Source organism: Dufourea novaeangliae, unplaced genomic scaffold (genome assembly GCF_001272555.1).
Source record: "Dufourea novaeangliae isolate 0120121106 unplaced genomic scaffold, ASM127255v1 scaffold89, whole genome shotgun sequence".
In the NCBI taxonomy this organism is placed as follows: Eukaryota; Metazoa; Arthropoda; class Insecta; order Hymenoptera; family Halictidae; genus Dufourea; species Dufourea novaeangliae.
In genome coordinates this window covers 575442-600919 of record NW_015373988.1, presented here as the reverse complement: position 1 = coordinate 600919, position 25478 = coordinate 575442, and the positions used below count along the sequence as shown (strand labels likewise).

The 25478-nt window shown below is 44.1% G+C and overlaps 1 protein-coding gene across 1 annotated transcript; it reads right to left on the bottom strand.

The window, feature by feature from the left end:
- Nucleotides 1–186: 186 nt before the first annotated feature.
- On the bottom strand, nucleotides 187–25237 carry LOC107187414 (beta-1,4-glucuronyltransferase 1). The gene is made up of 4 exons (XM_015575518.1): nucleotides 25077–25237; nucleotides 12695–13674; nucleotides 12411–12591; nucleotides 187–393 (listed from the first exon to the last, which is right to left on the bottom strand). Exons 1-4 carry the CDS (start codon nucleotides 25185–25187, stop codon nucleotides 187–189), a joined length of 1479 nt encoding a protein of 492 aa, XP_015431004.1. The 5' UTR covers nucleotides 25188–25237.
- Nucleotides 25238–25478: the final 241 nt, after the last annotated feature.

Below are 25478 nucleotides of genomic sequence, written 5' to 3'. Positions count from 1 at the left end.
GATTCCCTTGACAAAAGTTTATCTCATTTGACTCTCAGTCTGTGTGGATCTTAAGTATGACGACAGGTAACACAGTGACACCTAGAGGCAATGTCGATGTCGATCGGTTGGTCTCGCAACTGATAAAAAGGACGGCGAACCGGATTATCTCGTATTCGATCAACGAAACCTCCGATGAGCTCTTCGTCACTTGACGTTCTTCATCATTTTTAGAGGATCCCGCATGTAACGGGCGAACACTTCCTTCTTGAATGTCTCGAAATGCTTCCTGTTGGCACTGTTCTGGCGTTCGCGCCATGCTGGCCTGGTCTTCCTCGTCTGTAGGCCCCAATGTCCGGTGAACACTGGCGAGAGCACCTTGAATTGGTAACCGGCTACGAACATCTCGTACACCTGCATAGAAGAATTATTGTTTAACAGAATTAGTTTGGATCTTATGAGAGTGAATATTTACTATCGACATGATACTACATCGACATCGATACTGATACTGTCGAGTCGTTGAAATTATGAGCTTGAAAGACATCTAAACAGTTCAAGTAACAAAACGGGAAACTTCTTGAGGGGATCATTTATTTGGTGACTTGGATCTATACAAACATACACACCTTCGGCTGGAGTTCATCTCATAAAATACCCACAAGTCTATAAATAAAACATAGCAAACGGAAAATGACATTATGAAGAACGTAACAATAATTACCAATTCTTCGTATAATAATGAAATATTGAAATACGACCGAATAATCCAGGTGTCACGGAGTTTCTTAACGTTATTCCCAGCAGCTACTGAAATTTTCATTAACCGAAAATAGATCTCCGGTGAAGTGACTCGTACTCCTCGCTGTCCGAAGTACGAATGTATCTGCATGCAAATAATAAATGGATTCGCGAGTGGAACGGTCCGATAACACGAAAGACTCCAGCGCGGCACGATTTCAATCCCGAGGCGAGACGAGGTTCCAGTGACGGTGAACGACCGCCATGGATTCTTTACGACTTCACCTCGAGAGACTCGATGCTTCGAACTTCGAACTCGAGATCCACGGGGCGGAGATTCAATCGGTTCGTCTCGCAGCGAACGCAACGCCGTGAACGCACACGCCACTATTTGCCCACAAACACGGAGGCGGTTATATGGGTACCGGTAGAACGACCGTATCGAACGTTTCAGAGGAATAGGACGTAAAATAAAAGAACTACTCGTTCTGGTGTGGGCGGTGAAAGAGACGGAAAAATGATGAAGCCGACTGAAATTATGACAGAGACGTCGCGCGAGGAAGATGCTTCTAAATTCAGCTTCTTGGACTGTTTGATCAATCATCCACTGTTAATCAAAATGTGAATTTCATTTTTTTAATCGAAACATAACTGTATGAAAAGTTCAGTGAAATTGAATAGTACATACTTTGCTGAACTTGCGAAAGCTCTAGTAGCGATTATTGTATCCAGTAAGTCTACAGCCATTCCATATTTCAGATAACATACCGCTCTCCAAGATCCCAGCGTCCAAACAGCACGATATCATGGTAAGAATATACCGTACCAAAAATACAATAGTTCCACAGCCTCGAGTTATAAATCGTTTCACCCAACGATAACATAAAAATCGTAACGATTCAATATCACCTACGGAATCCGACTGATATTCCCCATAGTAGGTCACGAGCAGTAAAAATGACTCTTTCTGCTCCGGCAAACAGACCGCAAGATAATGTCCTTCAAAAAAAGAACCAAGAAAACAAAACAAAATTCGTAGGATAATATTTATTTCGCCCAGACGCGGACAGCGTAGCTTCCTTCGTGAAATTGAAAAAGTGCTTCGCCCGTCCAGGCGGTGGGCGGGGTCCAGAAGCGAAAAAACGCAGCAACCTCGTGAAACTTGGCGAAATTATATTCGTGTAGATATCCCGCGGATAGTGACATTTCCACGAGAAACACCGTGTTTCCGACGTTACAGCGGTTTTAGGGGAGGAAGAGAGAGAAAAGGGAAGAGAGAGAGTGAGATGGACAGAGCAGAGCACGGCTTGGCAATCTCGCCGCTCGGTCCGCCGGCTGAGACAGGTCAGACAGTCCTAACAGACGAGATCCGGCCTTGCTGTTCCACAGCCTGGATACGTCTTCGCGGAATAATCGTACGTAACAATGGCAAGTCGTACATGACAGTCGTTTCTCCGGAGCAGACACCGTTGTGATTGCCAGGCGGAGACGGGAAAACGATTGAATCAACGGTGTTTAAAACGTGTTAAATTTTATACACTAACCGCTAGGACCATCAGAAGAAATCCTCGACGAGTGTTCAAAGGCTCCTCGGCAGTGACAAGGAGAAATCTCCAGGTACAGTTTCCTCTCGATTATTGCCTGGCTTGTTCTACACGATTATTGTCCATGCGTTATCCCCACAAAAGTACAGTGTTCTATACAGTTCCTTAACCATGTTAGAGCGAAACCGTGTTATTCGGGGGTTACCCGATCTTCTACGGGGAGTTGTCTGTATTATTTAAACCAGGACAAGAGAAAATGGAGGATTCAACGGTTTATAGTAGCGGAGAATCTGTCAACGTACAAAGTAACGGAAGGTTCGATTGACCTAGCGAAGCGCTTGAAAGAGTTTTCCGCGACTAAAGCCATTGTTTTCCGAGGCTCGCAACAAAAACGTAAATTCCGTGGCAACTGAAGCTCGGGTTTGATTGGATAGATACCGTGTGTGTTTCCACCACCGCAAACTCCTGTAGCAGCTAGCTGGGATCTGGGATGCTAATGAAAGCAGACCGGCTAAAGGTTCCTAAGCTCCAAAGCTAATATTATAGAGGATTAGTCTGGAGATTTAACACTGGAGGTTTTCAGGTTAGACAATCAGTGATTAAGGGCTGACTTGCAAGACACGTATTTTTTCATTTGTGATAGGAAGCAAGGATTGTTTAAAGCAATGTTTTGTATTAATAAGCACCGAAGCCTCGTAAACTTCTCCAGTTGTGCTACATGCATGTGTTTGTTAAAGGTGGGGCAAAGCCGTAATAGAGACCTTTGTACAGAGGTAGCGTAAAAGAATATTTATACAGGGTGTAACAAAAATGTTGGAGAACTCGGAAACGGGAGACTTCTGAGGTGATTTGAAACAAGTTTTTTCTTAGTAAAAATATTATCCGAGGCTTTGTTAACGAGATTTTAAAGACAACCCGTCAGAGAGAGAGAGAGAGGGGTTGCGCTCGAAAGAAGGTTTAGAAAAGAGTAGGTGAATGAGATTCATTAAGCCGCAGTTGAGACGCGAGGATGCTCGTAATAATTAATACGGAGGAACACCGCGTCGTGCTTGAACGGAAACACCGCCGTGATGCATATGACAACATCAAAAGGAACTGATAGACGGCATGTAATCTTCAGTTCTCTGTTTCCGGTGACGTACCAGTGAATAATTATACAAACGTAACAGGTAGGATGACAAGCCGTGACAACGTCTGTTGCGTTCAGACTATCTCTGTGAAGAGTGTTGCGTTAATTATGTCTAAGTTCTAACGTCATAATGATCGCCTCGTTGACTGACAACAGTTCCTTGAACGATCAAGTTCCTTCTCCAACGATTCTTCTTCATAGGGGTACAATCGATTTTTAATCTGAAGAAACGAACCTTCAAATATTCTAGGTATCTAAAATTATAGCTAACGAAGAGAATATGAATATTTAAAAGAAGCTTATTTTAACTCCGTATCATAAATCAAACATGTTTTAGATACATTGGAATGTTACATCTTAAACAAGATAAAATCTTGAACTAAAAGCCCATATTTAGACCACCTCCTCTATTAAAAAAAATTCCAGCGAATAGTAACTGTTTCTGTCCAGCCTGTTGTCCTGAGAGACGCCAAACGCAAACGATGACCAGGTTAAATTACCCTTGACTATCCTCCCGGACGTGTGGGCACTTGCCCCGTTGATTAGTAACACAGAATTGTTACGCGTAATGCACATTACACACGGATTATTCGTCTTAATTAGCCAGTGGACGAGAATTAATTCCCTTTACAGCGTACATCCCCGCGAGTCGCATTCTTGCAACAGGGTGTAAAACATTCCTGGGGCACCTGCAACGACGAGGCCGTTCGTGGAACACCAGTTTGTCCCGGAGTTTCGAGGGAACACAGATTACATTAAACAACATAACGAGTTGACGTATCCTCCTAATTAGCGGCCGCGGACACTTTGCTTTTGTCGAAGGACCCTCGTTCCCCCCTCCTAACGGGGCTCGTCCGGGAAAATTACATCTCGAATAAATGATTCCGCGACAAAATGGCCGCCACTCTCGCGCGAATCGTCATCGAGCACTAAATTACGTTGCCCCCAAAAAATAACCAGGATTATTACAACATTTCTTGTTTACTATCTAGGCGAAAACTCTAAGTGTCTGATTTTGACTTTAACAGAATTTTGTAAAATGACAGTACAGTAATTTCTCCATGAGAGCAACGAACTCGGATCTGCTTCGAAACATTCAATACACTCTATCATTAGCAACCTGTATACCGTTTTCTTACAAAACCCCGTTAAAATCGAAATCAGACAGTTGAGGTCCTTCCCTTGTAAGTTCAAGCTTGGATCTATCATATCGACACTGGAAGAAAATTACAATAAAACAATGCGTACCTTCAATCTTTTACTCGTGTTTCGGTGAACTTCTTCGAATTCCCGAAAATTCAATGGCAAACAAGTAATTCATAATTCCGCGGTGATGTAAACGGGGACCTGGAGAAAAGCCCGATTCACAATGAGCGGTTCCACCTCAAACGATATCCGGACGCGTTGTATTAATGTAAATTTACGCAATTCCTCTAGACGCGGGCCCCAACGATCGTTCTTTCGTGCGGTCGTTACGGAGCATACTCCATTCGGTTTTGCTTGTTTCCTTCCCCCCAGCTCTAGTCGACTATTTCTGCGCTGGGAGAACACGGAATTCAAAGCGTCTCCCAGCTGGTGGTATGCGTTCGCACTAATCATTAACTCTCGTACACACCTTCACACGAAGCTACCGAATATCCTGTTTAGTTATAGATAGGGTTGTGTGTGTGCAGCGTTATCAAGCGGAACGCTGTGAAATTATTTCTGGTCTAAAGGGAAAGGATAACAGAAGGTAGGAATTTCCCCCGTTGCTAAGCACCGCCCTCAAAAATTAGAAATTCCCCCGGTTTTCTTTCCCTCGAATTTTCCAAGAATCTTCCGTTCCCCGGGAAATGAGAGGCTCTTTCGAGCTTGCTTCCCGCGAAATGGAAACATTCGAGGATGAAGAAAGAAGCGTTTAAATAAATGATTTCAAGTAAAATTTTCAAACATAAAATCGATATATCGGAGAAGTAGATTCAAATTTGTGGCGAATCTTTAAGAAGTCTTTAATGCCAAGCCACGATTTTTACTGTAGTCCAGGCGGTGGTAGGCAAAGCATAGGGATAATGGGATTGGACACCGTAGAAGGGGATCCTTGTTTTACGTCCCGTATGCCTTAGGGAAATGTGTTCGGGTTAATTTCACGCTTCAGCATCGACGAGAGGCCCGGGCATCGGTATCGCGGACCATTACGATCGTGACACGCCACGCTACCACCTAGTACGTTTTATTCGATCCCCGGTGTTCCTGGAGAATTCGGGTGATTAAATTTAACGAGGGGATGAAAACATTATCCTCGCCTAGACTATTATGTGTTCACTGTTTAAACGGGCTCGCGGTGCAACGCATGAATGAAAATAAGCGGCCTCGCCATTGGTGAGGGAACATTTTAATAATAATTATAAGCAGATTGTACGAAACCAACAATTACCATATAAGAGCAAACTCGAATATGAAACTGTTAATACGCAACCTACAACACTGGGCAATGAGTCACAGTACTAATTAAAAGATCGAAAACACTTCACCAATCTTCCACGTAATATCCCGTTACTAATCTTCCGGTCAACTGTAAATCACGTAACCATCGTACCGTTTTGAAAAATTCACACGGTCCTAGCCACGCGTTCAAAATGCCACTGATGAATATAGGGGGAAAATCCGCGCATTAGGACCCATACGTGACGATGCATCCACACCCGGTCGGTGAACTTCGGTAAACAGCGTCGCATAATTTTTCTAGATACCAGGGTCTCCGGTTGAAACGAGCCTGACGAACGAATAACCGCAAGAGTAAATCTGATAATTGAGCTTTATGCGATCGCACGTCGGTATAAATCCTCCAGTATAAGGCGTCCCAGGGCGTAACGCGTCTCCACTTATCTTACAATAGCCGACGGGGGTGGTTCGTCGGGGGGTAAAGGTGTGTCGATGGTTAAAACGGCGGTAACGAAAGAGCTGGCACTGCGAAACCATCGCAGACGGCTCGACACCGTTGGATGGAGAATCACCACGAGATTTTACCGCAGGGATTTATGCGGGTAAACTCTTTTACGGTGGCGTGTAAAGCCCCTGGCGGCGTGCAGACACTTGAATTATTATTCGTTGAACGATGACGCTGTGCGACCAGACACGGCGGAGTTAATCGAAAGCGTATAATACGTTATTATTACCACTCTTACTTAAGTTTATTTAATTAAAGGAAATGAAACAATCGTCGGTCTAGTTCTCCATGGTTGAAATTTAAGACTCACTATGCAATGTCATATGAAAAAAGAATCAAGGCTTTCCTTTTCTAACCGGGGGGGAGGGGATAAAAATTAATAAAAAAAGTTGCAAACTTTCACTTCATTCAACTAGTTCCAACACAAACGACAAGCTCGCTATCGGAATCCAGTTAATTACAACATATCGATACCAGCCTCCCTTAATGAACGGTTTTATCCGGCCAATAAACGGCGGTAACGTAGCGAAAGAAAGAAATATCAAGAAGAAACGGTGACTCCATCGTCCGAGACCTACCTGCAAATCAACGACGGCCCCGTAAACTTTTAATAGAGCCCCGTTAATTTTTTTCAACGGAATCTAAATCGCATTCGACGCCCTCCCACCCCCCACCGCCCATCGTTGTCCTGTTGGAAATAGTCTTCGTGCTTCGTTCGCTTTCAATGAAAACTAGTTGAATCGCGCCCGTTCAGGCCGGCCCTCATTACTGATTGACGACCTCCCTCGCGCCCCGAGGTAATCGCTCAATCGCCGAAGACGAGGCCGCACGAAACGAAACGACGCAGGGAGGGGGAAGGGGCTATCTTCTTTCCCTTTGATGCGATATTCCGCCTGGGCGTAGCCTCGCATGTCTCGGGACCGATCGCGAGCTGCCGTCGAACCGATTCCCCTGTAGCCGATCGAAAGCCAATCTTCGAAATGAACGTCGGAAAGGTCAATATTGAAACGAGTCGTTTGGAGATTCATTGAGAAATCGGTTTGCTTGTTGCCTCGGTCGTAATATTTTCGAGGGTCTGCGCCCCTCGTGTCTCTCTTCCTGATTGCTATTGCTCTGTCCAGACCGGTTTATCTGTTAATGTTCGAGAATCAAGATGGTGGACGATTACGTAACGATCGTGGAATACGGCAATGACGACTGGAAAGAAGATGAATTTCTCGAGTCATTCTTGAAGATACCGGATCAATAAAAAATTCCATGTCAATTACTAAATAGTGAAGTATCCTATATTATTTATAAAAATGTTTGGAATGTCTTCTGTAACAAGTAATCTAGTCCATCAGCATTAAGGATTCCAGGATTGCCGAATGATAGACAAAGCTGTCAATTTCACGACCTTTAAGAACTCAAGATCGATCGGTGTGATTCAATTTGACGGCCAAGTGCTTTCGATGGTCTTAAATCAAACGAAACTGATTCACAAGGATCTCAAGCGTGTTACGATATCGAGGAAACGGGTAAATGAAAATGATAGGCCGGTTTAGAGGATCGCTGTCGGCGGAGGGGAAAGTACATTTCCAGGCGAGGAGCCACAATCAATCCGATGCGGCTGCTCGATTAGATATCAATCCCGATTCGTTCGTGACGTTGATTGCCGAGGCTCGATAAATACGACAATAATGAATCTTTCGAGGGCGCGTTTATCTGCGGATACGAATCACGATAGGGCGCGAATCAATCGTCTCGAACGTGATGCGCGGGGATCACGCGTCCGGATTACGGACGGTTACTGGATACCGGAAACGATTGTCTCTGTGAATCGACGGCCAATTAAAAAATACTGCGAACGACGTTCGTTAAAAAGTCATCGATGGAATCGTGGTAGAAATTAGCGAGCAATGGCTCCATTCGGGATATTCGATAAATTAAATAATTGCGAAAAATTTAGCTGGATGAAACTGATTCTCGACCATCAGTCTTTAATTTCTTAATGCATATATACCAGCTCTATTTGTTATGGTATATTCTGTGAGTGTAAGGAAAAACAGAGCAGGTCACAATTCCAAAATATTTGAGTTTACGCGTTAATTGAGTTGTAGAATATAGAAACTGTGTGTTTATCCGAAAAAATACATAGAAACAAATTTAAACTTAAACTTAATTTTAAACAAATTTAAATTTAAACAAATTTTACTAAAATTAATCCCTACTAATATACTGTATACCCCTTATTATACAAACTTCGGCCACTGGCACGGAATAGCTGCCACTCTAAATGGTTCAATTGAATAATAAACACTAGATTATCAGAAGCACTGTCAGAACAGCTATCTCCGATAATTACTCTCCATTGATCCTCGTCCCAAGGCAACAAAGTCTCCCAACATCTACATACAGACTATCCACGCTTCAATACCACAATGACTTTTCAGAGTATTCGCTCCATTAGTCAACAAAGACCTCATCCATCGATTCCAATCGCAAACGCAACCGAACAGAAAATCCGCCCGAGTGATCCCCAGTCGCGTTTCGAATTCGTCTCCGCCGGCATCCGACCTTCTTTTACAGAAAGCTGCGAAAGAACGCGTAAAACGGGTAGGGAAGGGCCTAGTACGATAGGAGATCGCGAGTGGAGGTGTACATAACGGGACAAACGTAGGTGCACGAAGGTCGAGGGAAACCGGTTGCTCGACGAAAGAATGGCGCGACAGGATTGTATTGGATCGAGTGGGCGAGGGTACACAGAGAAGGAGGAAGAAGGGGGTGGAGCTCGAAGCACGACGAGATATACAAGGGGTGTAGGGAAAGCGAACGATATCCATTCTCATGCCTCCGTGGGGAGTGGATGTTGTGCGAACGAACCGCAGAGAAGACGCGAATACCAATGCACACTGGGGTGGGGTACGTACAGTGAGAGTCAAAATTAAGTACACACCTTACAAAGGTGAAGGTTCGAATAATACTTCTGTAGCATTATTGTAAGATCATGGCAGTAATACAGGTGAATATGGTTTTTTTAACATTGTCGGAATTAATAGGCAGCCATTTCGAGAAAAAGAAATTCGAAGCTGTAACCAGAAAATTTTGGAAATCTTCTTTTTTGAGATATCTTAAAATTCTACATTAAAACGTTTTTTGATACAACTAATAGGTAATGATTCATTTTAGGTAGTATTTCTTATTAACTTATCCCGTATAATAGAGCATCTATGTGAAATATTAGATTCGAAATTTACAGAAATAATCCAGAATAAATGAATAAATCCTGTACATCCAAAGTGTATACTCACTTTTGATTCTCACTGTAGCTTCTGGATAAAAAGGAGTCTGCGAGCGTGTTACGCGCGCGTACACCAGCTTACATTCGCGGCTGTGTACAAGGGAGAGGGGCGAGGTGTTTCGCCCCGATGTTACCCACGTTCTCTACGTGGCCCACGTAGATTTACACCGGTTTTATTGCCGTCACAGCGGCATACTTCGTTTTACGAATACGCGAGGCGTCGCGCACGGATTTTCGCCGCGCGATGGAATTTTCGTTATTTCCACGAAGAAGCCGCTCGCTTCATCCCCCCCGGGCGGGGTTGTTCCGGGAACGTCACCGTCATTGGAAAACCGAGAATGCATTATCCATATATAACATCGGGACCCTGGTGCTGTATAGTTCGTCATTTCGTTTTATCCGTACTTCGTGGTTAAGCATTGCGTATCGCCACAAGATAATGCGAGGTCGTTGATTGGCGAATGAAAACCACGGTATAACGCGACTCCGTGACTGAACCGCGGGATGGAGGATATACCAAGAAGTAAGCCAGATCGGGGGTGATAAACCGGCCGTGGGTCGTTTTTGCTTCGCGGGGAAAACTTTATACGGTCGTAAAAATCACCGCGATGAAGAGCCGCAATGAGCTTGGGTGGTAATACGCGGGAGAGGGAGGCGGAATTGTTATTAAGTGTACGATATCTTAAGGTGGAATTTTTTATACGCGTAAGATGCTACGCACGTCGCAGATAATGGGGTGAAAGAGGAATCAAATATTGGAAAATCCCACGTTTAGCGGGAATGTCTGATGTATGAAGGATACGTTCTACTGATCATTCTTGCATTAGGTAGATTTTTTTAGGTAGGTTACTGCTTCTTACATTAGTAACCAATTAACCCTAAGAACATATTGATTCTACTTGTAAATAACTGGTCCTATTTTTAATTAAACGTCTGACCAATATGTGTTTTACTACTGCGGTGACAAATTGAAGCTACTCAATTGAATATTCAGTGTCGTTCTACTGGCTGATATATGCAGTGTTATTCTACTCGCTGATATATTGAGTATTATTCTACTGGCTGTAATATTCAGTCTCATTCTACTGGCTGTAATATTCAGTGCCATTCTACTGGCTGATATATTCAGGATTATTCCACTGGCTGATATATTCAGTATTATTCTACTGGCTGCTTTCTTCAGTATCATTCTACTGACAAAATCATCCCAACACACACGTAAACTCGTTTACTGAAATAAAACCATATTTTCCATACCACAGTCGTAATTACCAACATAAATCCCTTCATATACCCCCTGTACACGAAATAACGACACATGCTATCCAACCTATGCAAGTTCAAACTACTTGCTAGTTCATTTCAAAAACCATATCAAACATTTTCAACATAAACGTCACGGAGACACAACAAAACGGCTAATCTCCGCCGCAAACTTCGTCAGCAGTGGACAAGATTAAAGTCAATTTCCGATTCTCTCAAATTACCACTCGACCGGCCATGAAGAGAAAAGCACCAGGTTTAGTTTGGCGCTTCCAGCCAGGGCGCAACCGTTCACCGCGGTGTTCACCGTAAATCGTTAACGGGTCCCCGGAAAGTACAGTTTGAAACACGAATTACCCTTTACACCACGGGGCACCAACCCGGAGAACGACACGACGGCGCGTCCTCGATATGCAAACGTTCGATTAGACGGCACGAGATGTATCAAGTTTAAATTGAATAATGCTTGTTCCCGGGAAAATGAGCCTCCGCCGTACGATAACGGGGGCAATGATAATATGTAATTCAATTAATGTTCCCCGTTGCCGCGGGATTTGCTCGCGTCGGAGTTTTCGTACTCCCAAACTACCACCACTCCCCGTGGTACCTGCCCCTATTCAGTGTCCCTCCGACATACACACCTACGATTCTCACGGACAAGGACTCCCGCGACATCGCCCTCTGTGTACCGTGCAAATATACATTTTTTTCATTTCGCTGCGCTGTAGTGTCCCTCCGACATACACACCTATGATTCTCACGGACAAGGACTCCCGCGACATCGCCCTCTATGTACCGTGCAAATATACATTTTTTTCATTTCGCTGCGCTCTAATATCGCCCGGCCAGGTTCTCATTTATTCGAACATTATGGCCACCGGCGCGTAAAAAACCGAGGGGCGAGTAATTAAAATAAGCTGTTCGCGAGATATAACCCGTTTCGACCGGCTCTAATTCGATTCCCTTCCGCTCGGTTTCGAGCAGAGCGCCGATAACAACGGACACGGGGATAGCTGCCACAGGTGTGGAAATTAAGGAATCAGAGGATAATTGGTTGCACGGAATCGACGATTTTTTACACACGATGATTCAACGTATATCGATTACACGCTTTGCATTTCATCGAAGTATTCGTGACATCTGGGAATAGAGATAGGATCGCATAGGATTCCTGCTCGCGAGAGTAACTAAATTCTAGATCAAGTATTCGTCGGGGTTCTCATTGACATCCAAAACGAAGGAAAATATGAATGTACGTGTACACGAAAGTTGCTCAAAATTTTTCCTTAACCCTCGTACACTGTTCAATAACCTATTACGCTACTGTTCCTGGAATTAAATTGGGCCTGAGTTAAAATTGAATTAAAGAAGTATATTTACTTGTCGTTAGATTGTAATGTCCGTAAGCTGTCAAATTCGCCCAAAAATTTCAGTAATTAAAAATATAATTAAGAATCAAATATTGGCTTTGAGTAAAATTGTCTCCGACAAGTTCCAAAGACCAGCCCTTCTATACTCCCTGACAGGACAACATATACAAAGACATACTTGTGTATTTCTGGTGTAACCGTAGCCCATGAATCTCTCATCGTGAGGAGGCACGATATCCTTCGCGACGTAAAAGGGCTCATATAGAAACTCAAAGTTCGTCACGTCGTGACTAATGTAGACCTTACCAGTCTTCACATTCCCATAATTCTTGTGATTCGGAGAAGTATCAAGAATCCACCTAGAATTAAACAATAAAAAGACGAAACTATGAACCATGTCCAAAGCAAACAGCTTTACCACCCATTCCATCCGAATCAGACCCAAGAAAAAGTTATCCTCACCTAGTAAAATTGGTGGCGAACTGATTGTGTATAAAGACCTTCTGGTGAAACGGCCTGGCGAGGCCCTTCCTCGCCAGCCTGATCAATTCCGTCTTGTTCTGGGGGAATCGGACGCGCGAATCCAGCTCGTACGTCGGTATCACGTAGGCGCACTTATCACAGCTATCGGTCTTGAGGAAATCGTCCAGAGCACCGGTCAGATTGAAGCTCGGCACGATGTCGACGTCCGTCAGGAACACATAGTCCGACTGACAATTCTTTCTTGCGAGATTCCTCATGTGGTTCTGGGGATAAACATTCCTGATCCGCCAGTTCGTCTGCTCGCTCGAGATCCCATTCATTAGGTCGTTCAACGTCGCCTCCGGTTTGGCACAATCCACCGCGTCAGGTAGCCCGTAATCGCGCGGTTGCTTCTTGGGTGGCCTAACCCTCGGCACCGCCAGCGAGAACGCAACTCTCTCCCGAATCGGTTCGTAACAGTTCCGAAGGTAGACCAGGTACTTTTGAAGAACTTCGAACTCTTCGTCGCCAGCTGCGTACAGAGCCACTGAGATTGATCCGGTCCAATGGTGGGCAGCCTGCACGACCGAGTGCAGCTTCTCCACTGAGCTCTGCATGGCCAGACAGACCCGATACGCCTGCGACAGCTCGACGAAGCTCGACCCGACCAAAACGTGGTCGAAGGTACGGAACAATTTACGGGCGTCCCACCTGCCCAGCTTTATGTTCAACTTCAATCTATGCCCGTCAACTGGCAACGTATGGTAATCCCGCGTCGCGCAATCCGACTGCAGCTGCAGCTGCTGCTCTTTGATAAAGGTGCCCAGGTTCCACTCGGTGATCGGGTTCACCTCCAGGTCCCTGGGCACATCCTCTGGGATACAGGTCTCCGACTGCAGCAACAGGAATGTCAACAGCATGTTCGACAACGCCAGAACAACCACGCTGGTCAGACTGAGGTTCCATGGTCGGCATCCCAACTGAGGACAAAAAGGGGCGCGACAGATCAAAATGTGTGGGGTATTGACACTATGTATAACGACTCCTACATACATAGATGTGATGATTTACTGTATAGTAACTGTTAATCTTAGATGTGATGATTTACTGTATAGTAACTGTTAATCTTAGATGTGATGATTTACTGTATAGTAACTGTTAATCTTAGATGTGATGATTTACTGTATAGTAACTGTTAATCTTAGATGTGATGATTTACTGTATAGTAACTGTTAAGTACAAAATTCCGTTCTTTTGATGTGGATAATTATGAGTACGCTGGAATTCCTCTTATCCACAATTATTCGTGGGAAATAGGGATCTGGTGATTTAAGGTGGTCATACTAAGGACTTGCTAATGATTCTCAGTTCACGTATCATTTAAATAGAATGAAATTAAACGTCCTGTAAAACACGACTGGAACTTTGAAACTTTGTATCAGAGTTCCCCGGGCAAAAATCACGCCGCAGAGCAAGTTCGCTGTAAAACACGGTGTAAACAAGTTTCACGATAAGAAACCGAGTCCCCGGTAACGGCGTATTAGATCTGTCTAAAACAGAGCGAGGCTGCTTGTTTTATCGAGCTAATTACCCCGTCGTCAGTTTCTTGCCATCACCAGCAATGCAAAAATGAGCGACCGAACTTCGTTGAGCTACGAGGGTATGCTACAGTCAGAGCCTAGATGTTCCTTTCTTCTTTGCAAATTATCAAACTTTATTTTTCCCAGGGCTGCGGTCGGTGAATACTCGAAAGGAACAAATTGGAAATACGAGAAGAATTTTAAAAGTTCTGTACACCGAGTATTTTATATTATCTCCTTATAAGTTCATCCCCATTCCCTGCCTCCTGGAGTTAATTAATAGTATGTCCGGCTTTAATTTTCTCGAGAAACAAAATAGTGGAAGAAAACAAAACAAAGATCAATTATTGAAATTCTTATTGCTTCTGTATATATTCTATTAATTATGGAATAACGAAATTAATTAAAATGAAAAGTACAACGAAATAAATATTACGAATACTCCAAGGACTTAACTGAAAAAGTTGCTGGCCGTATTCCGTTTAAGTGCCGGTAATAAAAATATTACATCTCAGTGGATGATATAATACGGGGCAAGACTTCTATAAAATTGTATTTCAGGGAACGGAAACAGTAAAACAGCACACGTATAAGCCCACAGGGGTCGACGGGTTTAATGAAGTTCTACTATGTAAATAGTGCTTCTTCCCCTGCACGGTAAAACTTCATTAGACTTTCTGTCCCGGTGGATTCTACCTTTACCACTATCAGCGAAAAGGCGCAATATAAACGTTTAATACCGGCGAACTGCACTTTATATGTACTATATATATATTGTATTTATGTAAATAACAAATTCACGTAAAAAGGAATTACATGACATGTATTAATGAATCATAAAGTATTTCACCCATTATATAGGCAACATATGGGACGACAAAATTGGTAAAAATTGTCCAAGTCAAGTAACACATGTCCTTGTTACAAAATATGTACTCGATTGAAAATCATATTACAAAGTACACGACCCTTTAACTCCAATTACAGAACCAAGTCTATTTTCATTAAGCTTACATAAATACTCGATCAATGTGAAATAAAAAAAAATTACATTCCTGAAGCGTTTACAATATCCCGCAATTTGTACTATTTCCAACTGGAATACTTTCTTGTACCTGTGTAAAAAATAACTACTTCGACAAATATTATCCTATCTACCGATCTCGTATTTTCGTTTCATTTCACCGTCTTCGCCTTCGTTTTCTTCGTTCAAGTAACCGAAGACGTCCAGTTACCACCAGCGGCCCCAGAACACGACATTCCCCCCGTTTAAATTCATGCTTATCTTAATTATAGTCGCAACACCTAACCGCGAAGTGGACTCCGCACGGATGGTTTATTTAAACGCGTACTTCGTATCGCCTCGATTCTGGAAGCCATTTTTTATTCCCTGATGCGGACGGGTATGGATGTAATAGCTTCGACGATCCATTGAAAAAAGGGTTCGCAACCGTGTAAGTGGCTCAAGAGATAAGAGGGGAAGAGGGGAGGGGCGCAACGACGGACCACGACACTCGCAATAATAGCGCAATTACGGTGCTAAACGGAAGAAACAGATTGTAGGTATTGTAGAGCAGCCACCAAAGTGCACGGGAGAACTCCCTGGGCGGAATCCCGGTGAAATTTCGCGTGGAAACAGCGGCGTCTAGAACGATAATGGATCGTACGACTTTCCCAGAACCACCGTTAAAATCGAGCTTATGCAGAAGCCACAATGCCCGGCACGGGCCGAGTGTTTAATGAACAAAATAGTTCCCACCATCGGGAAGATAATCGCCATGTACGACAACAATGTTCCTCTATCGGAACCAAACAATAAGTCAGATAAATATCTTTCATGATATTACAGGATTTGATCTTTCTTTTTTATTGTATGTGAATTTTATCTCCTAGTATGATTACGCATAAAAGTTATAAACGTCGTAATAAAAGTTACAAAGGTCTGAGAAAATGGATTGTTATAACATTTTAATAATAATTAATAACAGTTCCTTGGCTGTTGATAGTTTGTTCTATTGAACCTATTAAATAGCAACCGGTAGATAATCTGTAAAATCCTATTGTCCCTATTCGAATTGTATGTTAGGAATAAGAAAAAACTACAACAAAACATCTTCGGCTCTTTCTTGTCCATAAGTATTTATAACGAAAGGGTTAACGATCAGAAGTGGCCGAGTTGAATTCTTAGGAGTAGCTAAACAACAACGTCGAGTATACATATACACACGTTTCACCGGAGGATGGTGAGCGGGGAGGCTCGAGTGTGGCCGGGGGTGCATTACTTCAGCATAGCTGAAGTCTCGCGGCGGCCTCGGTGCACGGTCCCACGGTGAAGAAAAAAAAAAAGGAATATGGAGTGGTTCGCGGTGCGCGTCCGTTGCAGCCGGGATTTTTACAAGCCCGAAACTAACCTCCCGTGGAACGGTGGTGCGCTGTGCTGTGAAACGCGAGAAAAATTCCTGTCGACCCTCGTGCCGCGGCTGGAGCCCTCGAGGGCCGTTTCCGTCGCGTTTACGCAGACGTATTAACTTATTCTGACGCGACGCGGAAAAAAGAGGGCGCAAGACAGGACGAAGAAAGGATGGTGGGGGGTGGGTGGCAGACGTCTCCATATTTAGCTTAGGGTATTTATTTGCATATACTGTTTGCAGGATGTTCATTTGCATACTATTAACCGTGACGAACCCCCGGCGAGGCTGGGTGCATGCATAAGGACCCACGTGTACGCAACTTCGTGGGGAGCATCGTAGTTTTGAAAAGAATACGACGTCAAATTAATTAATATCCACGGGGGACGCGGAGACTGCGCAGAGTTGGGCAGAATTTTATTCGAATAATACACAGTGAAAAGCAGCAGTATGTAAGGGCGTCGTCCTGAGCTTTAAACAGTTAATGAGATTAAATAATTGTTCGAGAAATGTCGATTCATTCATAAAGAAGTATTATTTTATTATACAAATTGAGGAGGATGATCTTGATAACCTATGTGAAGATCAGGGTCATCGGGTGTGGGTGCTTTTCGGAATTTTATCCCTCAAATTTAATACGCATTCATCTGTTCAAAAAACCAATAATTAAAGGTTCAAAATATTAGACCACACTGAGTCCATCTAAACCACAGCCTATTTCCTCCTAAGCTCCTAAAACATCATTAGCAATTGATAAAGCAAACTGGGTCGTTCAAACGCATTAGCGGCACGGCGCTGTTCTACAACAATGTTGCAAAGTCACAAAGACCCGTGGAATGTTTCAGGCTCAAACAGATCTCCAAACGTCGAATGTCGACCGTGCTTTAACAAAGGCAAACATCCTGAACGAAGGCGGCTGTGCGCCATAGGTCGAAGGGATAATGCCACATCCGCCCTCGATCTTCTCCGTGCGGTAAACACGACGTCGTAACGAGACAGAGGAGGTGGGGGACAGAAAGAAGCAGGAGAAAGAGCATGATTGATTATGCAAACACGTTGTTATTACTGATTCAGCGTGTCCCCGTGGCCCTAGCTCGTGTACCACCGTTGGGCGACTGTGTGCACGCTACACAGCTAACCCATTATCAAATTGTGTACTTGGGCTTTCGTTGGGTCGCGCACGAACCGCAACGGCGGGGCTTTGCCGACGTTGAATGTACGATGTCGGACGAAAGCTTGAAAGCGGGACTCGCTCGCCCCATAGGGTATATACCTGTGTGTCGCCCTTCCCCCTATCCTTCCTGTAATCGCGATTTCACTGTGCGACGAAACGATACGCGGGGAATCACGTTCAACTAAACCGGTCCTGTTGTCACGCGTCATCGTGTCGAATGAGTTTCCAGGGAACACCGTGATCACGCGTCAGAATTCGATCTCGTGTTCTCGAATGAGTGACAAGAACATCTGTACCGTGGAATATCGAAAGTGTCAAGTGAAAATGGAAACGGTTTCCCCTGTCCTCTGTTTTTATGGGAGAACGAAATTAAAGACATCGAGAATGGGTGCTAGTCTGACTTAAAATAATTATAAAAGTATACTCGAGGGTAATAACATTAATACTCTTATGAGAAAGGACACCCTTCTACATCCACACCTTGACTGTACACCTTTCGATTTGACCATAGCTATGTCATCAGCAGACTATCCACGAGACGCAGTTCGTAAGGTTACCCCTTGAAAAAGGGGTTCTCAAAGGTGCTGAATAGTTGATGTACACATCGAGTTTTTTTTCACCCAACGGGGTTCTCTCGATTCGCTCGTTAAGACACGGAGGTTAGGGGTGGCAGAGGGTGTGTACACCGTGTGGATCGAGCGAAAAGGGAGAGACGAAGGAAACAGAAGGACGGGGGTTAAAGGAACGGTCCTAGGCTGGAAAGAGAGGTGGCAGACGGCTCGAAAGATCGGGAGCTGGGATAAAGGGTAAATTCCGCCTTTCAATTTCGCTACAGTCCCATTTTACTTCTAGTTCAGTGGCTGGATGCCGGTGCAGCGTCGGCGGCAACGTAACTTAGCCCAGAATAAACTGAATACCATTCATTACGGGAACTCTCCCTTGGACCACCGCCACCACCACCGTCGTATCCCCTACTCACCCCTGCGTGGCCCAAGCTTTCCTGTTTCGCCACCCTCCTATCTTCATCCTCCGGGCTCCCTCTCACAAACGAAGCGTCGAAGGCGGCGGCGGTGGCGTTGAAAAGCTGAGAATTGGAAATTCTTTGAAACTCCCTCGCCTCCTCCCTTTCTCTTCCACCCTTTTGCTCGCTCTTTTTCCTTCCTCACCGCGGCTAAAACGACGTAACCGCCTTCTATGGCCATCCCTCTCTCTAACCGAATACACCCGTTGAAAGGGGTATTGGAAAGAGATGCGGTTTGTGATAATAAACGAATTGCGCTATCCCCCTCTCCCCCTCCGCCTATCTATTCTACGGGGAGATAAGCGAACGTACGTATCATCGAACTTCGCGTGAAACACCTCGGGCTGCGACGAATGGCGGCCCTGATTTCGCGAGACGCGACGGTGAGAGCATCGTTTGAAGAATGTGAATTCGGGTTTCGGAGGAATCGTTCGGGAAACGATTTTAATTATAATTAATCCACTGTACTCGTGGACATTCATTGAAATATAATATTCGATTGGTTAATGAAACGATTTGGATCCCAAATGGAATTACAACATTCTACAGATTCCGTAAACATTAATTTTTATTAAACGAACGGGATTGATTAAACCAGGTTGAAATATTGACGTTTACAAAACCACTTTTTATATAAATGGCTGTCGAATGACCTCGACTCAGTATACTTATGAGTCGTTTAGTTTTTTTACCCAGAAACCATCGAAGATGTCCGGATCCCGTTCCCAGCTTGTTAGAGCATTTCCCTCTAAGCGAAACCGAAAACACTTAAACTGATCCTCACTACCAACGATATAACCGACGTTCAAGCCGGGTCCGGTATAAACTGCGCTTGAAAGCTTATATCCCACGATTAAATGATATCTTCGGCACGCGGCTAATTGCAAACGCTCCGTTCCGGATGTACAGAGAAGAAAGAAAAAAATAATTAGCCAGACTCGATGGAATCTGAAAAAGGGAATTTCTTTTCAGAAACACCGGGGGAGGGTCAAGCATAATGTCGTAGTCCGGAAAGCACGAAAGCCACTTTTGTCGAGTGGCGAACCGCCTGCAATTAAACGACCGTGCACCCTACCCACCACCCCCAACCCCCTCTTTCCGGCCTTCTTTTCACCACCCGAGTTCTTCTTCACCGCCTTCCTCCTCTTCCGGTTTCCTGTTCTTCTTCTTCTTACGTCTTTACACGATAATTAGCAGGTCTTCAATTTCCTCCCCCAGTGGGCACGTATTTGCTTTGCATAACTACCGAGATAATTAGACAAGCTCCGCGGTTATGCCCAGATCTGCCACGAGCAGTCGCCCGGGACAAGAAGAACCCGAGGAAAAGAAGAAAAAGAAGAAGTGGACGCGTAAGACCACGCGGCCCGCAAGAAATCCGCGTGTCGTGGCTACCCTCAGCCCCTCTATGTCTTCTAAAAGTGTAAATCATGTCAAGAGACACCACCTCGCGTGCTTCCTTGGCCGGTAATTAGCGGGCTTTGTCACACAGCACAGGAACCAAGTAAAGATTCAATGAAATCAAATTAAATCCATACAATGCGTTTCTTGGAATGCTATATAATTCATTGAAATGTATTGGATATCCCTCCGGAAAATTCGGATTTCAAGCAGTTCGCGACATAACACGTTTCATTAATGACGCGAGAAAGAGGAGGAGAAAACCATTGAAACGATCTCGTGGCCCACGCGAAATCCATCGACGATCTCGCTCCGATTAAAAAACACTGTCGGAACTGAACAGGTGACGAAAATCTCGCGGCAAAAATAAACGAGCGGAAGCGCCGGTGAACGTCGAGAAAATAATTTCGATGAACCTCGTTGATACGTCAGACGACAGGAGGGGAGGGGAGGATTGTAATTAAACACTTCGAAAATGTATTGAAAACACTCGAAAATGATTGAAATCAAACAAGTTACCGGGCGAACAAGAGAAACCTATCTATCCGTCCTCCCCCGATCGCCGATCGATCGAACACGTCCCCGTGTGTGTCAGTTTGAACGAATGATTTCGGACAGGACACGCGTTCGCCCTGTGATACCTGGGCCAACCAGAACTGTTAAATTGCACGTATCGAGAAAGATCGGTCCCGTATTCTCGGCGTAAACTGCAACGACAGCCGGACGGTAACCGATAGTCGATCGCTTATCGAACACGAACATTCGGTTCTATGACGTTTGTCTGCTTTCGTCGCGAGATAATGGAAGTCTTGAGATGCGGTGACACGGATCAAATATAGTCGAGAATCGTTATTTAATTTAAATACCAGTCTCAATACATTAGCTCGTGGAATACTTAATATGGTAATTTTGAATAGATGGTTATTAAACATTGAATATTTAACGAGTTCACTTTAAAGTTTTAAGAATTCATGGATGGGTATATGCATAGACGTTGTCTGTATGTAGCAGAAAATATGGTCACGTCCCGCTGTATGTACAATACATATCGCGATACGATATTCTCTTTTCCATGATCACGTGTGACACGTCCAATATATTGGATACCCATGATTTATAGGTGAGGCGTATCAAACTTTATGCATAGCACCCAGACGGAAAGTTATGTAACCCATTGATAAGGTCGGACACCAGTGTATACTCCTAGTTTTTCGGAAATTCTACTTATTTACAACATGAATAACAACCTCATTACGTAATATCTACAGATGCACATACCTCAAAAATGTTCGTAATCAATATTTAAATGTTTTACAATTAAAGCAACGAATTAATAAATAAAAATCTACGATTAATATAATTCTGTCGCTGATTTTGGTAGCATAAACAGTAGAAAAAAATAGGTTTACACCTGCAATCGACTCGAATGAAGAGATCTCAATGTGTACGATTCAACGTTTAAGGATCCCAATTTATGTGCTGCGAACGGTTATTACGCTGCCGACAATTATTTTGATAGCGACTCATTAGATAAGCTGCCATAACCGTAATCTGATACGTAACTACCATGGAACAGTTGGTGCAGTCACGCATATGGAGCTATAACCTGCCACCCTTACTTCGCGAAACAGCGCCTCGGTGTATATTACAATTACATATATTGAAACGTTAATAACACAGAAAGAACTAAAATTTTTATCGTACCTAAGAAAAAGGAGACGATAAAAAAAACATAATTAAATTGTCGAGTTAATAACAACTTTCGAAGATATCGCGTGCAGGTAGTATCTATTGGACAGCTCGAACTTATTAAAAAGGACTCGTACAATAATTTTGGATTAGCTCGGAACTTCTTTAATTATGAGGCGTAAAATATTGTTCGAACTAATTTCCAAAGGCTTAACGCTAGAGCCCCGGTCCCTTAAACAACATATTTTACGCGAACCAATGCTAAGCTTCTATTCTGTTCAGAAAGGGGCTGCGTCTCTAAACGGTGTGACTTACTGATCCTAGTTTATTAACAGGATTTTTATCATCATATTTCTTTAGGAAACCTCTTCCCCATGAGAATAAACTACTTTCACGCGTTAACGTTGACAGTAATTTTAGTAGAAACGAAAATAAATCGACTTAAACATTTTAGTTAACAAAGAAAATTTGTAGAGTTATAAAAAAGTTCCTTGTGAGAGTTTCTACTTCATCCCCACCACTGGGTAGGGGGAGGCTGTGAAACTATTGTTGCTGAGAGTCAAGGTTCGGGCAAACAACAGATTTGTGAGGTGTTGAAACGATTGTAAAAGTTTTCAAACAGACCAGAGTTTCCAACTCTCATGAAATCTTTACTGTACAAAAAATAACCTTCAGAGCAATGGTATCGTGTAAGGGGACAACTGATAAACGGGCAGGAGAAGTCCACCAGCAAGAAAACAATATCAACGAGGCTTCCCTATATCGTGTGGAATTTCCCATCAAACCGTGTGTCGCTCTTCCATCTACCCTTATTGTCCCAACGCGGGATGACATTTGCGCTTCGTTTCTGACCGTAATTATGCAGCTGCGTCGACGACAGACGGACCATTCCGTTCGGCTCGGTGGCCACAATAATTGGCATCGGTCGACGGCTGCAGAGTAGCGGCCGGTGGCGACACACTTCGATACTTCTCATCCGTCCATTCATTAAGATCGCTTTCATATGTGGCAATCCCGCGATGATTGTTTCCGTGCCCGAAGCGACTCAATTAACGACGCGGCCAGACGCAGCCAGACACGTACAAAGAGAGAGAAAGAGAGAGAAAAGAGATCAGCATGTAGACATACGTGTGCAACAGAAAACTCAGTTGAAGCAGTCGAGATGGATCGAGGAAAGAGAAAGACAAGATAATTCTCATTGTTCGAGGAACGTCCCTCGAGGCGTCACCGGCACTTCAAAGCCGGTTCGGCTTCTGTCGGGAGCTCTCATCGAAACAGAGTCCGGCAGTTAATGAACTGCCCTTCGGCGTTGCAATGTACTGGGGCCTGGTAGCCGAACCGACCGTCTAGGAACCCGGCCAAGTGCTGGGCGAGACCCATTATCCATTTACATAAAGGACCACAACTACCCCGCTAAGGGTTTACATTGCTCGCTTAACCCCTCACCAGCCGTTCGGGGAGAATTTCCGTCGCCTGCCGTCGGATTGCTGGACAACAGAGCACTTTTGACTGAGGTTCAACGCCATTTTCTCAGGGGGGTGGGGGGTGCTCGTTGATTACAGTTTCTGGTTTTTCGCTCTGAATCACGATCATCGGTCGGCTGGTTGGGGCCGCGGCGGCGCGTGTTCTGTTGCATTTTTTTTTATTCGAAGTTCTCGCCGAACGACGAGGGATATAAATTGTCGGGCGTGTAACGGTGACCTGGATTCGTGGCTATTGTTTCGGAAGTGGTTTTGTTTTTTTCTTTTTTTTTTTCACGGGAATTGGAGAAAGGCGCGTTCGCGGATACCGGGAGTAGTCGATGGGCAGCGTTTCGAGCGTTAAGATCAGGGAGGCGGAATTGGGTGGTGAATATGTTAGTTGTCGGAATAATTCATAGTGACGGAAATACGAATAGAAGTCGGCCTCTGTAGCTCGTCGAGCGATCGATTCGTCTTGTCGCGTATGAATTGTGTAGAGAAATTGAGTATCGGTAAAATGTTCGTGGACTTGTTTTTACGAATCTTTTCGATTATAACGGTGTTTGAGGATTATGCTTGAAGTGATAGTGTTCGATACACGGATGTTTTTTCTTTCTCGGAAGTCGCATAAAAGTGGACTCTAATGAAAACCGAAATGAAAAAAATGATTAAAACGCGAAATATCATTTTTTGGGATCTATTAGCTGTGGAACATTTCATAACTTCTTATTGACCCGCTCACTAATTTATTTAGTATTCTGTACCAAAACTTTTTTTTCATAAAATTAAGAACCAATAATCATTTTAAGACTATGGAGAGTATTAAAATAAATTTTTATCAAGAAGTGTTCCAGATATTGTCACTAAAGTGATAAAGTAAGGCGTTTACTGTAGTGGACAAACGCAGTTAGCGAGTTAAAGAACTAGTATATTGAATACAGTAGTATCTTCCACAAACTATGTTCAAAACACCCCGAAGCACATTCAAACGTCCAATAAATCGAATACTGATACTGAATTCGAGATCAGTCATCCAGATATCTCTCCAATGAATCAGTTCCCGATAATTCAATCCATTTATCAGTCTACTTATCATTTCAGCGTCAACACTGCTCTATCATACTGATTTACAATACAGTATCGCAATAGATCAACAGAAATTTCAATTTCTACCTTTACCGTTAACCACAAATATCTTCCCAGGCAATTTCTCTCATACAAAACCATTCAAAACCAACTTTCCTCCCTATTAAAATATCAAATCCACCCACAGCACTAACCACAAATATCTCCCTACAAAATCCCTCTCATCCAAAACCATTAATACAAACATCCTTCAAAGTCTACAAAAAGATCCTCATAAAAAACAACCCCTAAAAGCGCAAGCACCAGCCGACAAGGTCGCACAATGGGGGATAAAAAGACAGAGACATCAAGACCACGTGAGCTCCGTCCAGTCGTCTGGCTCGAGTGGCGACATCTCTGACGTCCCTGAACGTTCGCGTTCGACGATCGTCGCACACACGTCAACGTACCTTCGCGTCGCTCCAGCCCTTGAAATTATCCGCGGATACCTCGACGACCGCGTTCGACGACGCATAACCAACAACGGAACGCGACACGCGACAGCAGAAGTAAAACTGTGAACTTACCTGAACCATTGATGTGTGTTGACACGCGAGACAGACCTCCCCGCTTGGCGGCAGTCTGATGGCGAAATCAGTCCGTGCCAACGCCTGTCGTTGGCCCCGCGGCTCGTGCATTCAACATCAGGGCTGTTCCACGTACACACAACACTGATGCACGCACGAAACCCGACGAACGTCACACAACGCAACCACCTAAAGCCCCTGTCGTACTGTTTACGAGCGCGACCGCGACCACGACCACGTCCACGACCACGACCACGCCCACTAGCACCCTTGGGGGACTTCTCCACACGCAACGCGTCTGGGGAATTCTGGATTCTCGGTACAAAAAATGCGCGCGTTTTGTTTACACCTATGCCGAATCGGTGGCAGTCCACGGGGAACTACGTTATCCTCGCCGCCAGA